The sequence below is a fragment of the Coturnix japonica genome, chromosome 1, assembly GCF_001577835.2.
Source record: "Coturnix japonica isolate 7356 chromosome 1, Coturnix japonica 2.1, whole genome shotgun sequence".
Classification (NCBI taxonomy): Eukaryota; Metazoa; Chordata; class Aves; order Galliformes; family Phasianidae; genus Coturnix; species Coturnix japonica.
Window position 1 is genome coordinate 95237737 of NC_029516.1, and position 20463 is coordinate 95258199.

General features: G+C 44.1%; 1 protein-coding gene across 1 annotated transcript; it reads right to left on the reverse strand.

Annotated features, from left to right (window-relative positions):
* Positions 1-6080: 6080 nt before the first annotated feature.
* On the reverse strand, positions 6081-7033 carry FAM243A (family with sequence similarity 243 member A). Its single transcript, XM_015882036.2, has one exon. It carries the CDS (start codon positions 6975-6977, stop codon positions 6216-6218), a length of 762 nt encoding a protein of 253 aa, XP_015737522.1. The 5' UTR covers positions 6978-7033; the 3' UTR covers positions 6081-6215.
* Between the last annotated feature and the right edge of the window lie 13430 nt (positions 7034-20463).

Genomic DNA, 20463 nt, shown 5'->3' on the forward strand with positions numbered 1-20463 from the left:
GTCGACTCCATGAAGCCAGGGATTGCCTCTAAGTATTGGCCTTACTTTTGATTTTTTTCAGTCTCAACCAATAGTAGATTTTTCTAGACCTATAGTTAGAATGTGTCATGAATTGAAAGTGAGGGATTCTCCCTTTCAGTACAACTACCCTGTAACCAGAATCAAAGGGACACTATCTCCCTTTAAAGCAAGTCATACAGCATCAAAGCAATTGAGCTTCATTTAGCACCCAAAGAAATGAAGACTGGTGTTAAAGCCTGAGGGGGACATAGCTTGCTAAACATACGCAAGAAAGCAATTAACACCAGGAGTCTTTTTTGTTCTTCAATTGATTGTGGGCAAAAAGCAACTGAGTCTCCTCAGAAGTCCTTCTATATCACCAGCTCTTTGCATCTACAGGTAGCTCAGAAAAACTCTTTGTATATTTAAGACTCCAAATCTGGTCCAATCTGGCTGTTTTTTTCCCCTTAGCTTTGGAGTAGCACTATGGCACAGAAAACCCCTGGAGGTTGTACTGGGTATCGTAGCATGCTGACATCGTGGAAGTTCCAAAATACGATACCAAACCTGTTCCCAAATCTGAACCAATTTCTCTTCCCCAGTATATCTGGGTGGAGATTTGATCTATGCTACAAAGGCTATCTGGGTAAGTTGCAGCAGGTCCCTTGACCCTTGGGCATGGTATGTGCCACAGTAGCAGCCTTGAACATGAGAATATGCTGACACTGGGGGGAGACAGCAGCTCAAATTTGTTTCAGTTTTCAGTTCAGAAGACAGCTGAGGATCTCGAAACCTGTTTCTTTTTTTACTGAAGGAAGAGTTGTATGATTAGTCCAGACAAATTTAAAAGAGGAACAGAGAATTTGATTCTATTGAGTTTCTGCAAGTGCAAGAAATTATTATCCATGTTAGACATTATTTGAAAGTAAGTCAACTTGATTTTAGTTCCACTTAACGCTTTTAGTCTGAAGGCCATGAGTCTTTCACCCAAAATGCAATAGTAGTAGTTTTGGGGGAGACAGAGCTTTCTCAACCAGTACCCAGGGGCATAAGAGGTTGCCGTCTTGCTTGCTATCTAAAAGCAAGGCAAGACTAAGGCTATTTCCTAGGTGTCATGTGGAGTTCCTCATTTCTGTGTTAGGTCTAGTGGGTACAGTTCACGCACAAGTGGCAGAGCCTACCATACTGATAAAGCCATACAATGCCTATTTTAAATTGAGCTTGCCAACTAAGAAAACTGCACTGCTCTCCAGCCATTTTGCTGCAAGTCAGTGAGCTAAATAATTTTCAGGTCTCAGACTACCAGCTTCAGGAACCTCTTGCTATTTCCAGTATTTCCTTCCTCAGTTTTCCTCTTGGGGATCAGCTTTTCCAGCTGTTTTGTATTGCTTTTCTTACTGAAGGCACCGTGAATTCTCTATCTGGCTTTGAATCCTTCATAGTTCTCCTTGAGTCCCAACTCTGTGACACAGTGTCTCTACCAATATCTGCTGCATTCATGTATGGAGACAGTTCAGATAACATTTCTGGAACTTGTGTTTACATCCCCCCTCAGAAAGGTGCCAGAAGCCATTTTCAGATGGGAGAGCTATAAGAGGCCACCTGGTCTGGGGTCTCAATGGTGGCTGCATGTTTTGTACACAGTGCACATCATTCCACAGTTTGGCTTTGACTATTCAAGCTGGTTCATTTTGGCTACCAAAGCAAGCTCAGTGTACCATCTAGGCACATCTGGACCTTGACTGCCATGCGTGTGTATCAAACTTCTATCATGGGTATAATCAGAGCACCAGCTGCTCCTTTTCCACATCGTGATAGGGATACCTGATAGTGACCAGAATAGTTATCCCCATAGTGATGGATTTTTTGTATGTTCCTGTAGAGAAAAGAATTGTTTGGGCACAAATAAATGATTAGGCATGTATTCATGTGCATCTCCATATGGCATCAATTTCTTCCTCTCTGAGTCTGATAAAAGAGCTATTGAAAATATCTGTGTGTAATGGCATTAACAACTATGCCCCTCTATGAGATTAGTTCCAGTTTGACCAAAGATGGCTGTCATAAAGCAAAGAGTGCACATGGTTGCTTCCTTTCAGACACTAGAAACGCAATATAGATGACTGTCTTTTTTTCACTAATCTTTTTTGTTTTGGCAGGTTTGTTCTGTTTGTGTGGCACTTTCCAAGGTCCACGGCTCTTTTGATTTACTATGACTCACATTCCTCTGGCCCAGTCACTGATTAGCAGAAGTTTAGCGCTAGCCAACTAGAAATGTCAGGCACAGTCAGTTAAGAGGTGTTGAAGTCATATAATGAGCCTGGCCTTTGTGTGTATTTGTCTTCTAAAGCAGTTTTGTTTTGGTTTTTCACAGAATCACAGAATCACAGAATGACCCGGGTTGGAAGGGACCTCAAGGATCATGTAGTTCCAACCCCCCTGCCTGGCAGGGCCACCAAACATACGCCTTTACTAGATCAGGTTGCCCAGGGCCCCGTCCAACCTGGTCTTGAACACCTCCAAGGACGGGGCATCCACAACCTCCCTGGGCAGCCTGTTCCAGGGCCTAACCACTCTCCTAGTTTTTCTTATGCTTTTCCTGCATTGAATGTTGTTGCTGTATTCTTCCTCCTTGTCTTGTATCCCAACATTACATCCTCCACGTGGGCCTCCTTAGGCCCTTGGCCTAAAAACATTTGCCCTGCCAGTGCTCTGGGTTGCAGCACACTACTAGTACTAGTGGACTTATGAAACTGTGTTGAGCTAACCCTTGCAGGCCTGCTTCATAGACTGGAAAAAGATAGATGTTTTTTTCTGTGAAGATGAATCTTGGAAAAGCATTTAGAGGTAATTAGTCAATGAGACGTCATGAAAATGCAGGTGATTTGCATTCCGGCTAGCTTAGAGCAGAGGGACATCTGTTATAGCTTCCTCATCAACATATGCATTTGCATCTGCCTCTCCTCTTTATGCAAAGATACTTTAATCATTTTATTCTAGTCGTGCATTTCAATCAGATTTGGGAGAGGGAACGAAGACATTTGTTTTGACATACTGAAATGGTCAAACATACTGGGCCTCACCACAACAGCTACTGCTAAAAAACCTAATAAAATGATAGCTATTAAAATACTATCAAGAAGATATTGGGCTCATGCATAGTATTCCAAATGCTTTTGAACAAGGTGCGTGCTATTTGCTAACATCCTCCTATTCAATTGTTTAGTCATATGTTTTTACTTGTCATCCTAAATTATCAGTTGAGTCAGAACTGCATGAGCCACCATATTTTTCTTCAGTACAAAGCGCTATAAAGTCTTTTAGAAAACATGGGTTGTAATTACCCTTCTGCAGCAGCAGAGGGGGAGGGAGGAAGGAAGGACTCATCTCAGAGGATTTTATACAAAATACCAAAGTTCATTTAGTTTCAAACTTAGTTCTTTTCCTGCCCACAGGTTTCCATTCTCATTAGATATGACTGAGTAGAAAAGTTTCACCAGCTCTCAGCCTCCCAGGGGAAGGCAGGGAAGAGTGGATGTTGCCTGGGAAGCCTTCCCAGCCCTTCCCAGACCTCAGCAGGGAAAGGATGGTTTTTCATTTTTCTCCAGAAGGTCGGCCATCAAACACCTCTTCCCTCATTCTCATTTCCATTTTACCAAATCTAAAGTAGGACAAACAGATAAACTCCTGTGACAGACATTACTTCCTCACTGAACTTTCTTGTTGCTGAAATGGATGGAAAGCAGGTGATTCTGCACCTGGTTCCGTGGCCTCCACTGCAAATTACAAATGACTCCCTAGCAGCAGGTTTTGCAACAAGGCTCTCTTGTGCAAGACAGTAGAAGCAGAGACCCATAAGGCTGAGCTGTGTTGAGGTGGCAGTCTGGGACTCTGCTCTGTTCACTATTGATCTCACTCTTTTTCATGCAGTTCCAGAACAGAACAATGAAATCATCAGGTTTTTGTTGATTTGATGATAGCTGGCATTAGCCTACTCTTCTCCACAGCTTCATGCCAATATTATAGTGTGGGGTCATCAGGTGAAGGTAAACAGAACCAGTGCGAAAATGAGTCGTACATCATCTGTTTGTTAAGAAAACCAAGCTAGTGTGCAATTGCTGCTCATCCTTGTGATAAAGAGGGATCGGATTTATTTCTTTTCTTATGATGATTTCACACCACTTTGTATTCATTGATGTTCAGTGGCACAGTTCCTGCTTCAAGCCAATATGAAATTATGTTCAGGGCCATGATACCAGCACAATAAAATTCCTGCTCCTCTCTAATCTTTTCCCCTTTTCTCTCCTACTCTTTCATCCCTGCATTTGAAGCATGTAATTTTCCATTCTCTGTGACTTCCATATTTATAAAAACGAGCAGATGTTTTTCCTGATGAACATGAAGCTGAGAAAATATGGTTATTTTCTTTTGTATATTCATATCTCATCTTTAGGGAATTACGTGCATAGATTCTTCTGAAGGTAGAGACCTCTTTTTTGAGATATCTTTCTGCCACACCAAATTACAGTGCTCAAAAATTACAATTTTGATGATTTCCACACACAGGAGAAAAACAGCACAGACTTCCCTCAGTGTATCGAAACGTTTTAGTGAACTTGTGAATCATAACATTTCTTTCATGTTTCTTGGTTTTCATTTTCTGTCTTAAAAGTACAAAATAAAGACATACAAAGTGAAGGGCTACATGGACAAAGTAAACTGGGGGCTACTTTATAGGGATGAGAAAGCATTCCATAACCTTGAAAAGCACCACACTGAAAACATGACTTTGCATCACTCATAAATAAACTTTTGAACTCAACTCTGAAATAAATCTTTACATCTCAGTGCCCAGCTGGATTTAAACGAGCAAATCCATGTCGGGAGTAAAGAAAGTCTCCAGTGATGAATGCCATGTTCTATTCTGAAAGACTGAACTCTTCATCCTTTAAAGCCTGAACCAACTACTGATTGTTAGGCTTCAGAAAGGAACTTCCCTTTTAAAAAGATTACATGTCATTGGAATGTTTATTGCAGAGCATTGTTAGAAGCAAGGCACCAGACAAAATGAATTAATGAGCTGATAACAGGTGAATGTCTGTATTATGGGAAAGTCTCATAAACCTTCCATTATCTGTGGTGTCTGGCTCAGTCAGAGACCAGCAATACTCTGCTCTGGAGCTACATTTCCATGTGTGTCAAAGATAAGTCTGACATGCAGAATTAATTTTGCAGTATAAACTTTCTCAGAATGGAGTAGATTCACAACTGTGCTATGGTCTTATGATTCCTATGACAGAGGACTGGGCCTTAGGCATGCTTTTTTCACATTCTCATGGAGGAAAAGGATCTAGAGGTGTTAGTTGATACCTGTCTGAACATGAGCAAGCAGAGTGCCCCAGTGGCCAAGAAAATCAGTGGCATCCTGGTTTGTATCAGAAATAGCGCAGTCAGCAGGAGCAGGGAGGTGATTCCCCTGTACTCAGACCTGGTGAGGCTGCATCTCAGGTACTGTGTTCAGTCTGGGGCCTTTTGCTAAAGAAAGACATTGAAGCTCTGGAGCATGTCCAGGGAAGGGCAATGGAGCTATGAGGGATCTGGAGCACAAGTCTGATGGGGAGCAGCTGAGGGAAATGGATTTGCTCAGTCTGGAGGAGGCTCAGAGGAAATGTTATACCTCCTTACAGTCACCTGTAAAGAGACAGTGGTGAGGCAGGTGTTGGCCTCTTCTCCCAGGTAACAGTAACAGGATGAGAGGGAATGGCCTCAAGTTGCATGAGGGGAGGTTCATGTTGGGTATTAGGAACAATTTCTTCTCGGAATGGTGAGGCACTGGACCAGTCACTGTCCCTAGAGGTGTTCAAGAATCATGTGGATGCGGCACTGGGGGACATGGTCAGTGAGCATGATGGAGATGGATTGTTGGTTGGAGGAGGTGAACTCAGAGGTCTTTTCCAACCTTAATGGTTCTGTGATACTGTGATTTTTCTTTTTTTTGCAATAAGAGAAATTAACTGTCACTTCCTGGTGCAAGTGTAGCACATATCAACCTAGTCTTGGAAAACATCTGGAATATGATATTCATATTTAAAACGATCTCTTTTATTGGTACAATTGATATTGCTTTTAAAGTTTAAATCCTTTGAACAAAAGGGATCACCAGAGCAGGAACCAGTATCAAAGCACATCTGAGGCCTGAAAATAGGCAGAACCATTTAAGAAAGTGAGTCAAGGTAGTAGTTTTCCCATTTCTTCACTCTGTTAATCACTATCTTCCATTTGTTTGGGGTCATCTTCTCTATTCCTTTAATGATCAGATCACTGAAGAGGATACATCTGTAGGAGTGGGTATAGTCAACAGACCTCAGGGCAAAGTCCTTCCTGTTGTTTATAATAAACCATTTCAGAGAAGACCAGGCAACATCCATTGGATAGAGGTAGGTGTAAGACGGAGGCACAGAAAGAAGCTCATGGCCATTGGCTCTAGCAGTCTCAGGGCAACACTTGATGCTGGACATGTAGGTTACTGGTGGGACTGAAGTCAGCAATCCCGTCTCCTGCTCCTTGTTGCTCTTTGCCCCTAGAGCTATCAGCTGCCTTTTATCTCTTGTCACAATTACGCATTTCCCATAGCACGTGGTCAGAGAATCACAAAGCTCCTGAAAGACACCATTCTGATTTTGACTGAACAGTTCATTTCTTAACAGCAGTTTGTAATTCCATGGCACCCACCCTTGGCTGCTGCCGGCATGAACAACTGTCCATACTGGCCAACGTAGCCTGCCCTCCTCAGCTATTTTTTCTCCTGTTATAAGACTTTCTGAAATATCTGTTTCCCCTAAGAAGATAGTGTTGAAACCATCACGCTGCAGCGCCTTCAGAGCTCTTAAATACTGCAAGCACTGTGTCTTTGAAGCATCATCAAAGCATCCCCTAGTAATTGTGTGCCTGAGAAGCGGGTTTACAAAGCGCTGCATGTTGGCCTCTAAAGGGATACAGGAGTTGGAAGCTGCTGAGCTCACAATGTGTGTGGTTGCCCTGATAGTGCCTGTGATGTCACACCCATCCAGCAGCAGCTCCGGAACTTCCTGGTGGCAGATCATAAAGCCACTGTCTTGTATGCAACAGGTATAGAGTGCCTGGAGCTCAACACTGCAGCCAGCCAAGGGAGGTCCACCATGTTCAACCTGCACATCTTCAGGCTTTGGAGGGGGAAGAAATTATTGATGCCTCAGACACCACTTCAAGGTGATGTATTTTTAGAACTAATCTGGTTTTTAGAGTCTTTTCACCTTCTCATTTGGTGCACAAAGGTGGAGAGTGAACAAATGGCTGTGAGGTGTTTGGCCTTATTTCTGGGTTCAGCAACAACAAAGATGAAGGGTTTACCCCCAGAAAGAAGCATGCATGACCTGTCCCAACTCCAAACAGGGTCAAGAAGCAGTAGTTTTCTGCTGTCCCCAGTGGGCTCCCCAGGAAATGAAAGCTGTGGTGCCCAACTGATTTGTGTGCTCTTGGGCTGCTCCGTGACGCAAAGCAAAAGACAGCTGCAGTTATCAGGAGGCTTGTCTGAAAAGCATGGTCATCCTCTCAACTGGACCACACATGAAGGTATAACTGCAGTTGCCTGCAAAAATTGGGTTTGATCTTCCTCAGATTAGGATCCCTACAGAGAACAGTCCTGAAAGTGTTCTTCTGACTCTCCAGGCTCTTTTATTTTTGCAATATCGGGTCAAAAGCTAAGGGACAAAGGCTATTTTTGCTTTCATGTGACAATGAAAGGATTTAGCAAGATGGATGAAGGAGCCACAGGCCAGCCTTTCTGCTTAGGAGGATGAACAAGGTCTGTGGCTCTGCCTTTTGCTGCTGCCCCAGGACACTGTGTCCCTCCCAGCCTGTCAGGTGGCACCACTGTGCCTGTGGCTCTGTTGAGCCCTGCTTCCATCAGTCCTCACAAAATGGTCTGTGCCTTAGTGGATAAAAAGATACAAATTATAGTGCTAGCTGCTGGCATTTAGTGAGACAGGAGTGATGAACTGCTCTCACCTCCTGCTCAAAAGAATTATTTGAGAACTGGGTTCCACTCTGTTCCCATCATGAACCCAGAAACCCATCTGCTAACCTGCTTTAAAAAACAATTATTCACAGTCCCAGCACCTCAATGCTATTAAAAACACTTGAAGAGCAGGCAGAAGGTGGTAGTCTAAGACACAAACCCACATCTCTGTGGGCTGTGGATTGTTTCACAGCGCGTCCAGCCTCAGCGGCCTCCAGCTCCCCATCGAAAGAAGGTGGAGGCCTCACCTTTCTTCACGCTCTTTCTGGGCGCTGTACAGAGCTTAATTGTTCTGCTTAGCAAAGTGACAAATTTACCAATTACCCACAAACAAAGTCCCTATTAACGAAACAATTAGGATAGCAATTATCGGTTACGCACCAATTACCCATTTCAGTAGTAATTATGTCATTAGGTTACCAGCCATCACATTTGCACGAGTTAAAAATCATCACAAATCTTTTATTTTGAAATCCAGAATAAAAACATCATGAAATATGGAACATTATGAAATACAAACAGCGGTGGGTATGATGCTAGGCAAACAGCAGGTGTTTCTGCTGCTATTTTCCACTAATATGCCATTCCCAATTTAAATAATCTGTTTTCACTTGTGGCTGCCTGATGGCATACTGAGCACCAGCTAAAGTCTCACACCGAAGCAGTGCTTCTGATATCAAAAGAGAATCTCCAGATGTATGTCATTTTAGCTCTGGATCCATGATGGAGCCAATAAGAGAAGTACTTGCCAAAATCAGTGATGGCCCAAGGATGGAAACACAGAGAAAGGTAGAAACTTTGGAAAACAAATGGGGCCAGTATTTCAAGTAACAGTGCCAGATTTCTCAGAACAGATTTAGTACAACTGCTGGGGGATTCCCACAAGGAACTGTGAGACACCTTGTGAAAACTGATGAAATTTGGTTTTCTGCATTAGGGATTCTCCACCAAGGTTGAGCTTAGCACTTCTCCATTGGTAGCATCAGAGGCACAGGTCCCTCTATTGCCTGCAGTGTGTAGGAATGGGGCATCTTCAGCTGAACCTCTTTAGCAGATGTGGCTGAAATATCATGTATTGCAAGAGAAGATGATTAATGTGAGCAGGAACAGGCTCTCCCAAGGGGAAACCCGAGAGTATATCAATAAACACTACAGCCATACGTTAGCAATAACTTAATTTCCAGAAGCTGAGTTTTAGGGAGACAAACATCAAGTTGGAGTTCACCCTCTATTCTGGCACTTCCTTTGCATCAGCCTGTCATGTTTTCATGACAGAGGCCACTGCTGAAGGAGGTGAAACTTCACTGCACAGAACTCTGTGCAGTGATGAATGTCTGAAGCTTCTATCAAACACTCATGGAAAAAGGGATTTGATACTGCTTGCTGACACCATTGTGACTGGAAAATAGATAAATTGAGTCTACAAAGCAGGAGAAATTGTCACTGCTGCAAGAAGCCAGGCTAAAGCCTCTTCTCAGTGCTGGCAGCAGCCAGCTATTTATCTTTCTTCAAAATGGACTGCAGTATTTGCCTTCTTGTGAAAAACACCCATGCTGAGTAGAAGGAACAAATCTGGAACTGCGAGTGCTTTTTCCACCTTCAAAACACCTCTAATTTTTAAGATCTGAATAGCTAAGTTGTGGTAATGGGAGCATGGTTACCAAGCGCAGTCAAGAGCAGTAAGCATACATAGCAGATTATGGTTCAAAGCATGCAGCTATTAAACCAGACACTGTGATGAAGCCAAAGGTAACGGGGACCAAAACTGACAGAACTGCCTAATTAGTCACTGCTGGAGGTACTGTCTGAGGAGAATATGCACCTGTCCAAAAAAGGAGATGCCTGCACTGGAAAGCTGAATCTCTGGAATTTAAGCAGGAAGTGCGGAAAGCCAAGAGAGCGGTATGGATTTCATCTTGGCTACCGGCTGGAAGCATCAGCCTTGAAATGTGTCTTACAAGATCAGGCTGTGGAAATTCCCTTTAAGGATATGGGCCACATGAAGTAAATTATTTCCAGGCAAAAAGTAGCAACAAACTCACAATAATAACAGTACACTGTGGCAGCAAATGATTAAAAAAAACAAAATAGCAAACATGAAGCTATGGCTTTAGTAACACTCTGCTGAAGAAAAATTAGAGGAGAAAAGGAAAGGAATGCTTTTTAGAGTACCAAACTTCCTAATAGTAACAAAAAGTAAAAACACGCAGATACACAAAGGTGTATGAGTAGAACCAGCAACATCACTCCCACAGGCACATAAAGGACTTAATAGGATTTTTGCTTCAAAATGCCCTCATGTTCTCAGTGTACTTTCACTACTAGTTTCCAGACCCCTGAGACTTTTCCAATGAATGCAAGGACCAGTAAATGCAAGCTGAAGTCTGCTGCTGATGAGTGCCTCTCCAAAGCTACTGTCCTCAGCACCTGTGTGCCAGGGCTCTGCAGGACTTGGGATCTGCATCTTCTTGTGCCTACTGAGGCTTGGTCCCAGCATCAAGGCAGAAAGAACCCTCAAGCTGCCATGCCAGACTCCTGCTTATTGGCTACCACCAAAGGAAACAGCAGAGGCTGGGGGCTTGTGGAATTTCATGTTGAAGGGATCAGCGCTAGACTGAAGGAATCAGTCTGGGATTACCGATGCAACAGCAGCACAGCCCTAAGGCTGTGGCTCTTAAGTCCTGATGTTGGAAAGGTAAGTCGTACTGGAGGCTTTGGGGAGACATCAGGATGTCTTGGACCACCTCATTGTCCTGGGCTATGGGAAAGATTCAAATGGGAAAGAGCGTTGTTGAGAAATGCATGACCAATGTCAAAAACCCACTGCAGACCAAGCCTGCCAAGCAAGCAAATAAGTTCAAGTTTTGTGTGTGCTTCCAGGTCCTTGAAGTAACCTCCTTTCCAAGAAGGCTGACCATGGGCTTAGCTCCATGGCTGCCCAGCACAGTGGTGTGTGTGGATGCAGAGGCTGCTGCAGCTCTCTCTGCTTGCAGAGCACAAACCCAATGGGCTCACTGACAGCTCCAACCTCCCAAATAAATAAATCCTTAATAACAGGAAACAGGCACAACAGCAATGCCCCAGCTAAAAAGAATGCCCTGCTTGAAGCAACAGTCTTCCATTTTCCTGAGAGGGAAGTTAGAAAAGCACACGATAAATGCAGCCATGAAGGAGGTAGGCCAGTAAGGACTTCATTCCTAGCCTGTCCTCCAAAGGACCAGGGCTGAAATAGCACAGGTTGCTTGTTGTGCTTGGGAACCTTCACAGTTATCATATGAGAAGCTTGCACACGACCAGTCTGTATCTGCCCTGGCACAGCTTCTCCTTTCTCACTTTCATAAATGAAAAAATATCCTTATTGGAGCTCCTCATGCACAACAGAATAGTAACAATAAAAAAGAAGTTTCATACATTCCTCAGAACTGCATCTGTGCTCGTTGCCTCCAGTCCAGTGATATACTTGATGTCCTGCTTTTGCAGATCCATTAAGGCAGCACTGTTGATGATAACGAAAGTGTCTTTGCTCTCCTTTCCTGAAAGCTCCACCTTGCTTCTCTGAGGATTAAGCTTTCCAGAATAGAGATAGTCAATGTAGTTTTCAGGCTTGCTGGAAACAATGTTGCTGAGCATCATGACAAACAGAAGGAAACCAAAAAACCCAACAATAATGAGGATGTAGAAAGATGCCATTATCTCCTCCTGCATCTCCAGGGCTGGGTTGCTGTGGTTGTTGAATCGAAGTGTCTTCTTTTGCTCTACATACATATGGAATAATTTCGGCATGATCGAACTGCCATTTGTGTGGTTGCTGAAAGCCATTTTCCCTTTACACTCTGGCTGCAAATCTAAACAAAACAGAACAAATAAACCAAATCAGCTGATTAAAGCACTCCTGATGTTTGTGTCCGCAAGCACAGGTCTTGCACATTGTTCCCCTCCTCTGTTGTGTAACTATCTGCACTCGGATATCTACTGGCTGCACAGCTTGCATGCATAGAGCTACTGTGAAAGTCAATGGGAAGTTAACACAGGAATCAAGAGAATTAAGCACTGTTGTCCCCTGCATGAAAGATGTGCATGCATGTACATGGGCACGTGCTACTCCTGTATGCTGACTTTGTGTTGCTAGTGACGTAACATCAAAATCAGGACTCAGGAATAACACTATCAGTTCCAGCGGCTATCTCAGGGGAAAAGGGATGACTCACTCTTAGGTACCACCGTAATTCAAAAAACATTGCCACAAAGGTGTTAGAGCACTGGCTCACAAGTAGAGAGACATTAAATCATCCTCAGTAAAAGAAGCTGAACTGAAAAAGAGCTGTTGCAATGAACTAAATAAAACCAAGCGGATATAAGTTTGTTATCTTGCTGAGAAGGAAACTTGAGAGATAAATAATTTCCTGCCAAATCACATTTCATAGGGTTGACTTCTTTACGAGCTTCTTAAAAGTAATCTGCAGCACAAGAATGACTTAATATATTGCATCTGTGCAAATCATGAAGAAATTCTATTTTCAAAAATCTAAAATTTTGACTCCATTTCTCAACACCACATCTAAATAACAGTCATTTCTTTCTTTCTTCTTTTTGAGAAGAGTATGTTAATCTTGGAAGAGCTTTGTGAAAATCTGCCCATAAGGTTTTTCCCTGCTGTAAACAGAAGCCAGGAGTTTTAACCCAAATATGTAACTTCCACTAATTTTAAGTCATTTACTTTCCTTATTTCTCTTTTCATTACTTTGCAGCCAGCACTGGTTGACCTACTAAGCCCTTCTGTTGCAAAGGGTCTGAACAAACTGCAACTCTAGAACTCTGGGGACTTACAATACTTGAAGACTGGACCATTTCCATAAATCTCATTCAATCATTTAAAGAGCTGGATGTGAATAGCAGAATAAAATGCTCTGGAAATTCTCTGATGAACTCTAGAACGTTACCCATGGAAAATCTCACGGCCTAGGTTCCCACCTGGCAACCTCCTTTCTTTTCTCATCCTGGTTGCTCTCTCCAGAGTGGGCACTGGTGGCAGTGGACCTTTTGTCCTTGTGCCTTGTACTGGGATGGTCAGTGTTCCTGACTCAAGGAAGGAAGGCATTTCCTCTCCATCTGGCTAGGATGAGCCGGTCACCTGAGCGCTGAAGAACTGATTGGGTGTCTGCAATTGCTTGAACATCCTGGATGATTTAAATTGCTATTCCTGGTTAGGTTTCCTCCTCTTCGTAACTATTATCTTCTAATGAAGGTGTTTACTTTGCTGGCTGGGAGGTGACTGCTCTTCCTGGAATCTATTAATAGCCAGATAACTACCGTGGGCGGTTCCATGAGTTGAGCAAAAAGTTTATATGAGACCCACTCAGACCCACTCACAGAGGCAGGTGGAGATTTACCACTGCAGGGTGAGAAGTGGAGATGTGGCCAGGGCCTCTTCAACCTGTTCTGTTATGCCAGTTGCCCTCAGTTTTGTAGCTAATGCCATGGTGAACTGCAACACCTGCAGAGGACCAAAGCTCAGGGTTATACAAATGGCCCTTCCTGTGTGTGACAAAGGGACTCTCTATGACTGCAGCCCAGACTCTTGGCTCCCATAAAGATTGAGTCCAACTTCCAAGAGCACCATCCAAAAACGAGATACATGTTGAACTCCAGTATGATTGCGTTTTGTTGCTGTCACACAGCACAGAGCTCAGCGCTGCCCCTCTGCTCGCTCTGAGGAGCTGCAGCCTCCATCAGGCCTCCCCTCAACTCCTTTGCTCTGGGCTGAGCACACCGAGGGGCCTCAGCTGCTCTTTTCCTTTCCAGTCCTCTTACCACCTTTATAGCCCTCCCTTGGACTCTTTCTAATAGTTTTGTGTGTCCTTTTTTTGTACTGTGGCACCCAACAATACCGTTCTTTGAGCTCTCAAGAAATGAAGCTAATTAAACGTTGGATTGGCACTTCAAGTGTCTACAAGGAAGGGTATCACTGAGCCATGTGCCACCTCAGCACAGTAAAATCCTGCATGTACAGAAAACTTGTGTGGGGGGTGCATTTACATGTTGTAATGTTTTTTCTTCCTGTACAAAATACAACAGAATAAAACAACACGGCAGGTACCTACCCTCAGAAAACAATAATGAGAGGCCTGAGGCAAATGACATAACGAGCTGAAAGGGCAGAAAGTTGCCCGCTTGCTTTAATGGCCACCAAATTCTCCTCAGGCCAAGCACGCCGTACAGCGGGGATTTTTAACCAGCAGACAGTGGGGGCCAAGCACAACTGCAGCACCACAGAAAAAACAGAACCTGAGTATTGACCCAAAAATGAGAAAGAGGAAACCTAGAGTAGGATCTGCCTTTGGTGGTGGCTAGTGAAGAATTTGTGTCTGTGGTTGTGCCACATCAGGCCTGTAGGAGAGAGAAAACAGGTCTCGTGCTGTGTACCTGGTCTGCAGATCCATATACCCTTAAAGCCTCTGCTCATCAGCACTCCTCAAGACCTCAAACATCTGTATCTCCTTCCCAACCTTGAATTAGGACCAAGGATAGAAATCTGCCTTTCTTTCCATGGTGGGACTCATTCCCTTTCTATCCATTCCCCTCCCTACTGCTTTTCCACACCTTAAAGGCTGCATTATTTTTCATTTTGACCATTTTCTGTTTGTGTGGAAAGTTTTGTTCCACACATACTAACTGTATATACATGCTTCTGTCACCTGTCTCGTAAGCAGGCATAAATCCGTGCACAAAAATGCACATACATATACATGGGCTTAAACTTCTCCTCTCCCCACATACACGAACATACAAAAAGATACAAAAACACTGCCAGAACTGCATGCACTATGCCATATCTAGCTAATTTTCTAAAGTTTTTCCAAAAACAACCAGTATCTTAAGTGATAAACCTATTCGTTTTGAAGAGGACAGCGTTTTAAGGGAAAAAAAGATCCAGTGAGTGTACCCAGAATACTTGAGAAATCAAATTTCAAGCAGTGCCTATTTATCACTATACAGAGGACGTCAAAACAACAGCTATGGAACATTGTACCTGCCCAGACAGCTTACTTACATGCAGCCTTTGCTCAGTCCTGGGAGCAGCACCTCTTCCAGATGTCAGGCTTGCTCCCAGCTGACCAAAGCATTTAACTATTTAAGGAGCAGAGGAGAGGAGTGGCTTCTGCTTCTTGCCTCTGGCAAGTAATCACGGACACATTATGCGTGAGGGAGTGTCAACAAAGTAATGTGGTAACAGGATACTGTGTGCATAGAAGGCTTGTAGGATGTAGGGGCTCAAGGCAACTGCCTATCTGTGTACCTGTACCTCATCTTGCAGAGAGTGTGGGTAATGTTGACCAGGACTCAGTTGTCTCAGTATGGGCCACAATAAAGCATGAAGACTTTGAGGCAGGTGCTTGCTGCTAGACAGAACCCGTGTAACTGTAGATGTGGGCCTGGGGTGATTTTCAGTTATTCGTCATAGGTCTGTCATTTTAAAATCTGGCAGGAGTGGGAAGGAAAACAGCTCTGTACCTGCTACCCCTAACCCCCCTCCCAAATGTGTTTGGCTGATGCCATCTCACCACGCCAGAGGGAAGAGGCTGTGTAGTTATGTCTGCTTGTAGCGCACACCTACATCCCTGTTCTTCCTGCTCTACCCTCCTGGTGAAAGGATGGGGAAAGAAAGTAGATGCTGGATGAAGCAACCTTGCTATCTTTCATATTGCATCCTCCTGCTGCAGCCTCCTATATCCTGTTCTGCCAGCTGGGCAGGAGTGTTTTATTCCAGTCATTTCCAGTCATCCACCCTCCAATTGGCAAAACAGCACAAGCTATGCCCCTTAGCAATCAAGTCCCCCTCTAAGATCAACATACACCACCAACCACAGCTTACAACATTGCAGATTTAATTCAGGCTTTGTGATGTGGGCCAGAGACTGTTGTCACTGGGTTGCTTTGTATAACCAGAACAAAAGTGAAGGCACTTCTTGGAAGAGTTAAGCTCATGCTAAAGTAGGCTGAATTTCCTTCCATGCCAAAATATGGGAGGGAACAGGAATGTTAAAGGCAATGGTAAGAAAGACCCCATGACAGCAGAGCATATCTGCCTTCAGCGGGCAGCAGCAGTTAGTTATTGCTATTAAATTGCAGTTAGCTTCATAAATCTTGCTGCAGAACTCAGTTCAAACTATTTGTTTTTTCATGTTTAATCTTCTCTGGATCAAACACAGTGCTTTGAACGTATCAGCAACTTGTTAGATGAGCTGTACCTTTGGCTAACAAAGACAGAGCCAGAAATAGGAAGATAATCAGAAGTAGGGAGCTACTAGTTGGGGAAAAAGAGATCTAAAGGCTCCCAGAAGTAAGGCTGGGATGAGCTCCTTCCTGTGCTTCCCCTCATCCATGTATTACCTGCTTTGCTGCCAGGCTGTGGGAGCTGTTATCCAGATAACTGCCAGCTCCAGAAGTGAAACATGGCACTGAGGGCACTTCTGGTCCAAAGTCATGATCTCTCCATAGAACAAAACATAGTGAAGAACACAAAACACCCACAGGGATGTTTGTCTTGCCCTGCATCAGGCTGAGCTGCAGATGTGTGCTGGCTGTGTTCCAACCTCTCTCTCAAGCTAGAACATGGAGCAGCATTTGATGGCCCTTCTTCTTGGAAACAAAACCAAATGGAAACATATAAACACTGATAACATCTCCATTGGTGATTACGTCCATCTGATCCCCTCAACAATATGGGACTGTGAGTGGGACAGGCTCAAATCTACACCAAAGGTGGGTTTACTTCACCCCCGGTACTGTGTTTGGAGCTTACCTGCTAATTGGGAGAGAAAGGTAGTCCCAAAGGCTAATGAGTCCATCCCTTAGCACAGTTTATCCTCCAGAAGGTCTCGCTTTCTAGTGACTATGATTAGTGTCAGCAGTAAAAGTGCCATAAGACAGACACCCCTCATCCATCATACCAGGGCAAAGGATGTATGATCCCTTCTTGTCCTTCCCAAGACAGGACAGCAAGGATATCATGTCACTTGCAGGAAGAATTCAGGTACAATTCTCTATAAAGACAACAAAGGTGTTGGAGTAGACTAGATGTTTAGGTGAATAGAAGGACGGGAGTGCTGGATCCCACTGTGGTGCAGATGGCAAGAGATGGGCATGTATACAAACTTGTTCCTTCATTAGGAACAAGCACTCAGCACCTGCACAGGTGACAGCTTCCTTCCTCCACCTACAGACCTAAAATTCTGTGCTGGCACCAGATAGCACCATTCTTTCTAAAAGGAATGAAGGACAAAGGAATAGGTTTGGAGCACAAACAAAACAACAAGGCTGGAAATACTAATTTGGTAGCAGTGAAGGCATATGGACCCCCAGACAAGCTAAGGCATATCAGCTGAGGATCTGATCCCCTTGTCACTCAAGTTTCGTTATCTTTAAAGAAAGCATAAGAAAATAATATGAATTATTAAGGCTATTCTAGTCATATTTTTGAATTTTTATGGGATTTTAGTGTCACCAACTCTACAGTGAGAATCAAACTCCCAGAGGCCAATTCAGTGATTGGTGGAAATTGAACTAGTCTCTGTGCTCCGAGCTTCCAGCATCTGAGGACACCTGGAAGTACATTATCAAGACTGCCATGACTGGGAATGAGTCAGGAATAGAAGATTCAATGTGCAATTGAAGCACCTGTACAAGCCCAGGGGAGCAGTGCAACTCCACTGCACACTTTCCTCTGCATCGTGCTAGCTTATTTTCCACGCTGTCATCCCTGTGGTATATAACGTGGATCATGTCTTCAAGCAATATTTCCTGTTGAGCCAAGGTGACCTGCCTGTCTGGGAGGAAGTGGGATGAAGGAATGTCTGGATCTAAGATGAGCAACAGAACTGCACTGGTCATTGAGGACATTGGGGTACTGAGGATCTCATCCCCACATGATACCTCACACACAAGCCCTATGACTTCCCCTCCCCAGAAATCTGGGTCATGCCCTGGCAGAAACAAACCAACATGAATTTACTTCAGGAATGAACCACCCTCAAGACAGGGAAGTTGAGATGTGCCCATTCCGCAACAATCCTCCTTGGAGGCCAGAGGGTCCTGATGTGTCTCAGGGAAAGGCCAAGAAGCACAGTGCCCAGGAAGCTGATGTACTGGTGCAGCACCAAGAGGAACCAGCACTGGAGGAGCACTATGTTGAATCTGCAGAGAGTTAGGCAAAAGCTGAGGAGGATTTGTTAAGAGTACAGAGTTATTTTATGTAGAAGAATCTTTTCAAGTACCCTGGATGAGCATGGCAGCCATCTGCTATGTCCTTTTTCCAGCTTACTTGTTGGTGGCCAAGTTATCCTGTCTTCCTGGTAGATGCAGTGTCTGAGGGTGGGAGATGCAGGTAATGGACTCATCTCAAGGCAGTACATACAGACTTGAACAGGTTGCAGCAAGCCACAGATTGCATTGCCCAAGTTTCTGCAGCTGAAGATGAGCCAGAGCTTTCATTTTGCTATTGCAATAACAGGCCTTGGGCTAAGACTGTCTTTCTGGTGATCTCTTTCTCTCCATGTCCAAGTGTAGGTGTGAGAAAGAGCTCATCTGAACCCCCGTTTCTGCAAAACACTGTTGCAGCCCTGCTCATATACAGTCTGTACTCATATCTATCATTGCCCAGCTCTAAGTGCAACAATTTGTGCTTGACCTTATTGAACCTCACTGGGTTCTCATGGGCCCACTTTTCAAGTCTGTGATTCTGCTGATAAGTCTCAGGCAGTGAAGTTTAGGCTCCCAGTTGTACATTTACTTTCATCCCTTTTGGTAGCTTTTCCAGCATTTATTATCTGATCATCCTAAGTGCTTTTAGATTTCTCCATACTCTAATGCAGAAGACCTCCACAATCTTTGGTGCTCTCCCACCCTTCTCAGATACTTCCCTTGCCAGGAAATTTCATTTCCCAATGCTATCTGAGTGCTGCACATTGCTGGGAGACACTGAAAGCTGCCGGGACCCATCCTCCCAGCACAGAGTGTGCTTCAGAACAAGGCATCTCACAGTACTGCTGCGTTATCACTTATTTCACGCGCAGTCTTCGTGCAGTTGCAACTGCTTCAGGACCTGGTTGTACCAGAACCACATCTAGGTCTTGCTGCCTACAACTCACCTACTGGCAGTAAAATCCTGCATCTGGGAAGCAAAAAAAATCCACATTTATTGTGGTCCAATGTTCACGTTTCTGGCTCCCGCCCAAAACACACAGTAATATGATTTGAATAGTATCACCTTCAGGACAGCAATAAAAGTAATTGCCACTCCCATCCTGTGCTTCACATCCTGTTTCCACCACAGGCTACACATTAAGGAGCCCTTGCTGAAGACAACATCACCCTGGGACAACCCAAGCCAGCCCGCAGCGGTGGCTACTGACTGCTGGTGGCAAAGGAATATAAGCAGTGCCCTCTCCATATGAGGAGAGCTAGATCAGGTTAAACTGAATAGTGCTGAAGACCAGCACCACCTGAGGTGAATGCTGATAGCTTGAAACCATTTCTCCTTATCCTATCACAACAGACCCTGCTAAAGAGTCTGTCCCCTTCTTCCTTACATCTCCCCTTTAGACACTGAAAGACCTCTGTCAGGTCTCCCAAGAGCCTTCTTCAGGCTGAACAGCCCCAGCTCTTAGCCTGTCTTCCTAAGGGAGTTGTTCCATCCCCTGGACCATTTTTGTGGCCTTTCTCTGATCCTGAGTTGGACATTTCTAAAGCCATTAGCTGGGCAGCTGATAACTACCAACAAGAATGTGTACCTAAAGTCCCAAAAAATGGAAGAAAGAAGTGTTGGTCGAGGAGATGCATTTGTGTCAGGCTATGATTTAGAGAGGCACCCAGGCACACACACAACAGCAGCAGGCCAGGCAGTTTGACAGGTTACCCCATGTTGTCCCAGCCACTGTAATTGCTCATTTCCTCTTCCCCCTCCCCTGAAGAGTTCCAGATATAATACATTAGCCTGAAACACCTGCTCTAGGGCTTAAACATGTTTTCTCAGATGAGGCAAGGAGTATGCATCCATGCGGCAAGGTACTGACCGGTATACACTGGTCTGCTCCCTGCAGTAGGCGTGTGCTCGCTCTCCTTGTTGAGTGGAAACTGTAACATGTAATAAAGACACAAACACATCTAATAAAACCACAGCCAGGTTGCAAACATCCATTTTCTACTTTATTATTATTATTATTATTAATTTTAACAGGCTAATGAGTTCTCTGATGATCCCCAGAAGCACCAACTTCTCCTATGGATAAAGAAAGAGGGTAAATAAAGAGCATGCAGGGTAATACTCAGCTTGTTTCTCTTCTCATTGAAGGAAGGATGAGAGCGAATAAGTTTGCCTAGATCTGGAGGAAAGAAGGAAGAGCTGGTGC